The 9449-nt window shown below is 38.4% G+C and overlaps 1 protein-coding gene across 2 annotated transcripts in view; it reads left to right on the plus strand.

Moving 5' to 3' along the window:
- The window catches only part of SLC41A2 (solute carrier family 41 member 2), a 128721-nt gene extending 125530 nt beyond the window's left edge, over positions 1 to 3191 (plus strand). For both annotated transcript variants that reach the window (XM_073788246.1, XM_019918735.3), the window contains exon 11: positions 432 to 3191. In XM_073788246.1, the coding sequence (XP_073644347.1) occupies positions 432 to 617 (186 nt within the window). In that variant the 3' untranslated portion in view covers positions 618 to 3191. The remainder of the gene's footprint in view (positions 1 to 431) is intronic.
- Positions 3192 to 9449: the final 6258 nt, after the last annotated feature.

Raw genomic sequence — 9449 nt, forward strand, 5'->3', positions numbered from 1 at the left:
TCGGTTCTCCATCTTTATTTTATTTGATTGTACCTGCAATAGGAGAATGTTATTCCTTATTTTTATTTCCTTCTTTGTATGTCTTCTTCTTTCTTCACAGATTTATCATATAGGAAGAAGTTGAAACAACAGTGGTTTGGCAAAATGTACAATACTATTAAATATAAGGAACATGGTGGTTTGGGGAAGGCTAGAAGAAAATGAGAAGATATATGTGACAAGTGGAAGAAAAATATTAATTGCAGCAATACATAGTATTTTCCTGTGAAAAGAAAATGTTACAGTCAATTAACTCTTTCTTCTTTTCCAGTGAGGTTCTTGACTTAGACGCATTCTGTTCCCTTCAGAGAGCAGTGGCTTAGGCTTATGGCCGTGTTTACTGGGCTAGGACTGTCCAGGCGACAGGAGTAACCTTTGGTGCTCTCTTCTAGGTGTTTACCTTGCTGTGGATTGCTGACTGGATGGTCCATCATTTCTGGAGGAAAGGAAAGGACCCGGATAGCTTCTCCATCCCCTATCTGACGGCACTGGGTGATCTGCTCGGGACAGCCTTGTTAGCCTTAAGTTTTCATTTTCTTTGGCTTATCGGAGATCGAGATGGAGATGTTGGAGACTAATAAATCCTACAAACCGCTCTCAAGTTACCAAGAAGGAAAACACAAAGACACCCACTTATAGCTCTTTTTCAAAATTTTTATTTCAGTAGTTTGTCTTCTGCAAGGGTAATCTTCAGTTGGCCCTGATTCCATTAAATGGCCTTAACATTTTATTTTTAAAGAATTTGTGCTGAAACCAGAATGAACAGTATTTGTGCTGGTTTTCATAGAATAAATGATAATTTGACATAGACATAGACTCAAGCTCTGAAATAAATAGGAAAGAATATAGGATGTTTACAATGAATAATTTTAAAACCACAGACGTAGCAGAAATGTAATGTATTACTGTTTAACTCATAATGCCACGTTAAAGGAAACAGAGTTCTGGTTTAGCCTTTCTTGTCTCACAGATGTGTTGTACTGCAAAGCAGACTTTAAAATGAAAGGAGCCCAACCAAGCTTGTAACAGTTCTAACTATGCCCACCTCTCTGCCAGCTGAGGATCCATTTATCAATTACTTTGCTCCTAACCTGACCTCAGTATGTTCTGCTGAGTGTGAGATAAACTCACTTTTACCTGTTTTTATGAATCCCTGTGCTGATGCTAATTTAATTTCAACTCTGCAAGTTCTCGGCAGGCTACCCTTTAAACACAGAATGGCCTTTAATGAAAGCAATGGGTCTTTTTTTTTTTTTGGCCATGCCGTGTGGCATGCTCTTAGTTGCCCGACCAAGGATCAAACCCGTGCTCAGAGTGCTAACCACTGGACCGCCAGGGACGTCCCATCAGTGGGTCATTTTTGATCATTGATTTGTTGAAAGAATGTTGATCTTTTTCTGAAGACTTAATAGTCCAAAATAAGATAACCTGAGCTGTGTTTGTAGAAACAAGATGGTGTGAGAAATCGTGCGTGCTTGTGTGTGTGTGTGTGTGTGTGTGTGTGTGTGTGTGTGTGGTGTGAAAGAGAGAGACAGAAGCTTTTGATGGAGAGCTAAATCTTTGCTAAAAATTGTTGATAGCAAGATCATAGTGGGATATTAGCATTCTGTGGTTATTCTTTAGCGCATTTTACTGGTATGCTTTTGTCATGCGCTGCAAAAATTTTGCTACTGGCCAGAATTTAGTATTTGTTACCTACCTTATAATTAATACTTTCTTTTCATTAAAAAAAACTGTACCATTTAATATAACCAAGCTATCATAAGATTTAGAATGAGCAAATGATTCATTCGCTCCTCTTAAGAGCTTGATTGAAACTGGTAGGCTTACCATTTTAAAGGAGAAATCGGTGGGGTTACTTTGGTTATTTTTCATGCCTGTGCACATCATCTGTTTGCACAGGCTGATTTCTACGTGGGAGACTATCAGGTACACTGCTATGTTTCTCAAATATTTTTCTAAAACTCTGATTGTATTCTGAACACTTGACCAACACCTTAGTCATTCAATAGGTAAGCATTTTTATATTACATATAGTTCATTTTTTTAAAAATGCAGTGGAATCTCTCAAGACTGTCAGATATTTAATAATTTAACTGATAAAGGGAAGAAGAAATGCACATCGACTTTGATCGTGTGGTTTAAGTTGTCAATTAGTGTTAACATTATATAAGTAGTAGGTTGTTTATAAATATATTGGGGGAAGTGTTCCTATTAAGCTCTTTAAAATAAGGGGACTGTGGTTTAGAGTTATATATTTTTGCTTATTTTGAAACTTTATTCCACTCTTCTGCCTTATAATGAAGCTGCTGAGGCAGAGAACTGAACTAATTATAGAATTTCTCCTTTGGAGAGTTATATTGTCACATAGTGAACATTCTTATAAAGGAAAGAATGATTAAGTTGATGAATATTTAGCTGCAAGATTTTTTATTTTTAAAATATCCATGAATAATTTCTTTGATTTTATTGTAAAGCATTTGTAAATTACTTATTTACATTTGGGCTATATGATTCAGAAGGATTTATGTTTCCCAGTGATTTCTATTTTCATTTTTTTAACCTAAACAAGTGCACAGCAAACCACATTTTTAAAGCATTTACCAACAACTTTAGTGCATTACATATTCCAAAACACATTCAAATACATGTATTATTTAGTACTCACAACAGTACATGTGAAATAGGTCAGGTAGATATTCCTATCTCTATTTTACAGCAGAAGAAACTGAAAATCAGAGAAGGTACATTTTTAATGTTGCACAGCTACAGAGTACCCACATTGTGATTAAGTACAGGTCTCCAGTCTCCTAAGCCAGTGCTATTTCTGTGACCCTCCAAATGTACCAAGAGTACCTAACTCATTAACTGAGAGGAAATCAACTAGAGAAACAGGATTTTCTAAAGTAGAATAGAGTATTGCTACATCTCTCCAATTTCAGACAGGGAAATCTTCATTTAATATATCTTGATGGTAAGTATAGCCAACTCTAAATTATTCAAGTTCCTAAGACCAAGGAAATCAAAGATAAATGAATACTTTGGAAGAAGAAACAATGCCTTATTTCATAGAATATTTAATTGCCACCACCCTTCCCAGATCTAGCCATTTTCCATGAGATGCTAATAGATAACTAGGATGACTGATACGAGTTCTGTCCCCTCTCTCTTTTGCTACCCAATCTTGGTTACAGCAACAAAATGTCTAAAAGACATGTAATGGGGAAAAAAATAAAGACATGGAAAAATCAGTCACCAATCAGCTGAATTAATTTATAAAAGAGGTTTAAATTCCTTTTAAAAAATTTTACCGGTTTTTTGAAAGCCTTCACATAAGTATGGAACCAATAAGATAACTTTGCCTACCTACAAAAATCATTTATTATCGGTCTTACGTACAGCGAATTCACAATATTTATTTTTATACAACGTAAGTTTGCTTTCTGAACTTCTTCCCTTCATGAATTTATCAGGCACTTTATTTAAATACAGATAGTCTTTTCAAAGACATTTTTTATTTTTCCCTACAATTATTTTTTTCTTTAAAAAATAAAGTTTCTTAGAACCTAATACAATAGAAACTGATGGTAATGTATCTTCTGGGAGACATCAAAAATTCCACGACGTAGACTATCAATGATGTAGCCAAGTGAAGTACATTTTGAAGGGCCTTTCAGTAATTGGGCTTCCTTGCCTTATAATATAGCTCTAGTATAGTATACCCATTTATAAAAGGCATCTGCCATCTCTGAATTGTTGTAAACCAAATAATAAAATTTAAGATGTATTTACCCAGCCTTGTTGTACTTACTTCTTGATAAACCAGATGAACACTGAGCCTGTGTGGAACTCACCCAGAAGAGACTGTGTGGTCCGTGTATATACGTTGTGTTTATGAGCATAATAAATTGGGCTTTGACCATACCTAGAGCTCCACTCCATTGCTTTACCACTTTTTCACTGTTAGGTTCTCTCCTCATTATTCAGCTTAGGTTCCTTGGCCCATCAACCAATACATCCTCAACTGCCTCCTTCATACTTATTGGACAGCTCTGGTTAAATACAGCTCTCTGCCTATCCTTTGCCTACATTTGAACAGCTGAATATGGTTCATGAAGAACCCATGACTGCTAGGACAGATCTTTACATTCATAACCTCAGACATCAAGTTAACCCTCAACTGCCCAGCAGCCTCCTCTATTTCACTAATCACTTCACTCTCTGGGAGATCAGGCTTTTGTCCCCGCCACTTTACTGAAAGTACCCCCGTCAGGGTCACCAGCAGTCTCCATGTTGCAAATCCAGAGATCAGTTCTCAATAAAAATCCTCATCTTACTCAGCCTCTAAAGGTATATGACAGAGTCTCCTTCCTCCTTGAAATACTTTCTTCACTTGGCTTACAAAAACATCTGCCTTTTGCTTTCTTTTCTGCACTGCTGGAAGCCTCCTCTCTGTCTTGCTGGTGGTTCCTCCACCTCTCAATCTCTAAGTGTTGGAATGACCTACAGCTCAGTTTTTATTACCATTTCTCTATTTTTTATCCCTAGGTGACCTCACCTATCTCATTGTTTCAAATGCCATCTATACCTATTATTCCTAAATTTCTCAGTCTAGACTCTCACCCGAGTTCCACATTTGTATTTCCATACTAAACAACCAATAGATCACTGAAGAAGTCACAGAGGAAATCAAAAAATGCTTAGAGACAAATGAAAATGAAAACACAACGATCCAAAACCTATGGGATGCAGCAAAAGCAGTTCTAAAAGGAAAGTTTATAGCAATACAGTCTTACCTCAGGAAACAAGAAAAACATAACCTTACACCTAAAGCAACTACAGAAAGAAGAACAAACAAAACCCAAAGTTAGTAGAAGGAAAGAAATCATAAATATCAGAGCAGAAATAAATGAAATAGAAATGAAGAAAACAATAGAAAAGGTCAATGAAACTAAAAGCTGGTTCTTTGAAAAAATAAAATTGATAAACCTTTAGCCAGACTCATGAAGAAAAGAAATGGAGATGGCTTAAATCAATAAAATTAGAAATGAAAAAGGAGAAGTTACAACTGAAACCACAGAAATACAAGGGATCATAAGAAACTACTGCAAGCAGCTTTGTGCCAATAAAATAGACAACCTGGAAGAAATGGACAAGTTCTTAGAAAGGTACAATCTTCCAAGACTGAACCAGGAAGAAATAGAAAATATGAGCAGACCAATCACAAGCACTGAAATTGAAACTGATTTTAAAAACTTCCAACAAAAGTCCAGGACCGGATGGCTTCACAGGTGAATTCTGTCAAACATTTAGAGAAGAGTTAACCCCTATCCTTCTGAAACTATTCCAAAAAATTACAGGGGAACACTCCAAAACTCATTCTATTAGGCCACCATCACCCTGATACCAAAACCAGACAAAGATACCATAAAAAAAGAAAATTACAGGCCAATATCACTAATGAACATAGATGCAAAAATCCTGAACAAAATACTACCAAACCGAATCCAACAATACATTAAAAGGATCATACACCATGATCAACTGGGATTTTATTTTAAAGACTTTTTTTTATGTGGACAATTTTTTAAATTTTTATTGAATTTGTTACAATATTGCTTCTGTTTTATGTTTTGGGTTTTTGGCCATGAGGCATGTGGGATCTTAGCTCCCCAACCAGGGATTGAACCCACACCCCCTGCATTGTAAGGTGAAGTCTTAACCACTGGACCACCAAGGAAGTCCTGATGAAGTAGGATCAGGACAAGTGGGCTTTATCCCAGGGATGCAAGTATTCTTCAATATCAGCAAATCAATCAGTGTGATACACCACATTAACAAACTGAAGAATAAAAACCATATGATCATCTCAACAGATGCAGAAAAAGCTTTTGACAAAATTCAACACCCATTTATGATAAAAACTCTCCAGAGTTTTTATCTCCAGGTTTTATCATACCTCAACATAATAAAGGCCATATATGACAAACCCACAGCTAACATCATACGCAACGGTGAAAAGTTGAAAGCATTTCCTCTAAGAGCAGGAACAAGACAAGGATGTCTACTCTGCACCACTTTTATTCAACATAGTTTTGGAAGTCCTGGCCACAGCAATCAGAGAAGAAAAAAGGAATCCAAATCGGAAAAGAAGAAGTAAAACTGTCACTGTTTGCAGATGACATGATACTATACATAGAGAATCCTAAAGATGCTATCAGAAAACTACTAGAGCTCATCAATGAATTTGGTAAGGTTGCAGGATACAAAATTAATACACAGAAATTTCTTGCATTTCTATACACTAACAATGAAAGCTCAGAAAGAGAAATTAAGGAAACACATTTGTATTTCCAAATGCCTGCTGAACAACTCCACTTGACTACTAGGTATCTTAAACATTTGAACAACAGTATCAACCTCTTTGACCTAATTGACATGTATAGACCACTATTCCAACAACTACAGAATACACATTAAGGGCTAATCTTAATATATAAAGAACTTCTGTAAATCAGGAAGAAAAAGACCAACAACCCAATAGTATAATACCCAAAGACAGATTGTTCATCGTAAAAACCAAATAGATGCTCAATAATTGCTCAAAATAAAAGAAGTGCTAATTAAAACCACACTGGGACTTCCCTGGTGGTCCAGTGGTTAAGACTCTGCACTTCCACTACAGGGGGCATGGGTTCCATCCCTGGTCAGGGAAGATCCCGCATGCCGCACAGCAGGGCCAAAAAAATAAATTAAATAAAAAATAAATACATTTTAAAAAATTTCTTCAACTGGACAACCTGTTTACTTCCCCAGGGCATTTGCCTGTGCTGCACCCATATCTTTGAAAGCTCTTCCCCTCACTCTTCCCAAGCTAATCCCTTAAAAAAAAAAAAACCACCCTGAGATACCACTTTTTACCTATCAAATTGGCAAAAATACAAAGTCAGCATTCTCTTGGCAAGGCTGTAGGGAAACAGACAAAATTGTTAGTGGTAAATGATAAATTTACCATGATAAGATGATAACTCTGTACAGGGGAATCTGGCCATATCTAGTAAAATTACAGATGCACTTACCATTTGACCCTATAGTCCCACCATCAGACCCAGGCAAGTGAAGCCCCTGCCCTGAGCCCTCTGCCACGTGCAGTGATTATAAAGGTATGGCCAGTGGGCTGAATCCAGTTCACTGCCTATTTTTGTAAATAGTTTTATTAGATTGTTGCCATGCCCATTTGCTTACTGTAACCAAATATTTTTGGCTGCTTTTCCTCTATAACAGCAGAATTGAGTAGCTGACAAAGAGACCAAACAACCTGCAAAACCGAAAGTATTTACTCGCTGGACCTTACGCACAAAAAAGTTCACCCACCCCTGCTTCCTCAGATTTTACTTCTAAGTCCCCCTCTGGTACCTGGAAATAGCCAAGATCAGCAGTGCCATCCGGGTAGGCTGCCCAACCTGAATCTGGTCCTGTATGGGCTCCAGTTGCCAGAAGCAGACAGTCCTTGGACTCGAACCTCAGATCTCTTTCGTCAGCATTGTGATTGCAGCATCATTTCTGGCCTAGAACATCCAAATGTGGGGAGGCGGTGGCAGGCATCCTTTACTCTCTGCCCCCACTGCTTGCAGCCAGGAGGGTTCTCCCCACCCTCCTACAGGCTCCATGCTGTATGTCAGGCAGTCCTCCGGGGTGGCCACTGCTTTCTCCCCAGAAGACTCCACAATTGGCCCTTCCAATGGGTGTCCTTTCTTGCCTCCAGTTGATGTGGTACTGCCGTGCTCTCCCACGTCAGTCTTAAATTGTACTGGACAGACATTCACTGTGTGGACGGGACCATTCTTCTCAATATGCTCCTGGGCCCTCGCCTAGGCTCCCCACTGGTGACAGTGTGTGAAAGGCAGGGGTTGTTAACAAAACATCCAACGACACTTGTTGAAGATGGTGAGGTGTCGTCTTGACTCAGGCCCATCGTGATAGATACAGGGACAACTGCAGTGGGATTTTACAGTGAGGGAGAGAGGTGGGGCTCAACTCCAAATACAGCACAAGCAAAAGAGCAGGGTGGGTGTGAGTGGATGGGAAATTACTACGAGGAAACATCAGGAATAAGAGCAATTCTGGCTAAACTGACCTAACGGGATTCTTTGCTGAAGACAGGCCAGGGTGATCAAACACTGCCTGGGAGAAGGTGGAGGATGAAGAACCCATCAGATATCGAGAGTGATCAGATATCAAGGGTAAGGGGTTCTGGTTAAACTGACTTAGAGTTCTTGCTAAAACTGGGTTTTACAAGGAAGTGCAAAGATGGACCTAGGAGAAGTTTCCAGAGCCTGACAAAAATTTGAATCTTTGTCAGGGTGCAGTCAACACTGAAAGAAATCACACCTAGAAATGCAGTAGCCATAGCCTAAGGGTTCAAGAGACAGCATGGCTGGAAAACGTCTTGTTCTGCATTTACACTATAGAATTCCAAATGGCAAATTTTATATGATCAGGAAACAAATTATCGTTCACGGTTTCCTGCACACCTCTGGTAAGACGAGTGTTTGTGGCTGCCATTAGCAAAGCACGAGAACGACCTTTGAGAAAGCTGTTGGAAGTCCATATTCACTGGGGTAAGATGGATGATGCGGCAACACGAGGAATGTCGCAAACAGCAGTAAATAAATGGTATTAGGGAACTGCAGAGGCCAGAAAATCTATACTGTTTCCATACAAATAGGTCCTGAAGAGCCAGCACATTGCAAGTAATAACAGTTTTACTCTCTTTATCTTCACAGTGGGAGACATTAGCCAGGAATGACACATTTGACGATAAAGAACACAGAAGATAGTGCCTGGACCCTATGAAGAATCTTTGCATTCATTGAACAATCAACAAAGATGTAAGTACCTCTTTTCTACTCATTATACCAAATTTTCATCAATATAGCTATACTTCACATGGGCCCAAGACTTTTGTAAAATGTTTAAAATTCAAATTGCTTATGAGGTCCAGGGCCTTGCAAAACTTTTCCTGGAGCCCCGCACACCCTAGAGGTCACGCGACATCCAATTTTTGGAATCTAAATACAGATATTCCCAAATATCTGTGTAATGGTGTACTTCAAAGTTATTCATTGTAGCTTTGTTTATAATAGCAAAGGAAAACAACTCAGGGTCCTGGTGGAATAAATTGTGGTACAATCACACCACTGAACATAGCACAACTGGGAGACAAAAGGAGTGAGAATTATCTCTACAAACTGATAGGGGGAGACATCCAGGAGAAAGAATGAGGTGAAAAAAGCAAGGCATGGAAAAGTGTGTAAAATATTCTCCTTTTTTGTAAGAATGAGGGAAATAAGGATAAATATTTGAGAAAGAAACACTGGAAGGGAAAAAGGGGGCGGGGGAATTGTTAC

Source organism: Tursiops truncatus, chromosome 11 (genome assembly GCF_011762595.2).
Source record: "Tursiops truncatus isolate mTurTru1 chromosome 11, mTurTru1.mat.Y, whole genome shotgun sequence".
NCBI classification, from domain to species: Eukaryota; Metazoa; Chordata; class Mammalia; order Artiodactyla; family Delphinidae; genus Tursiops; species Tursiops truncatus.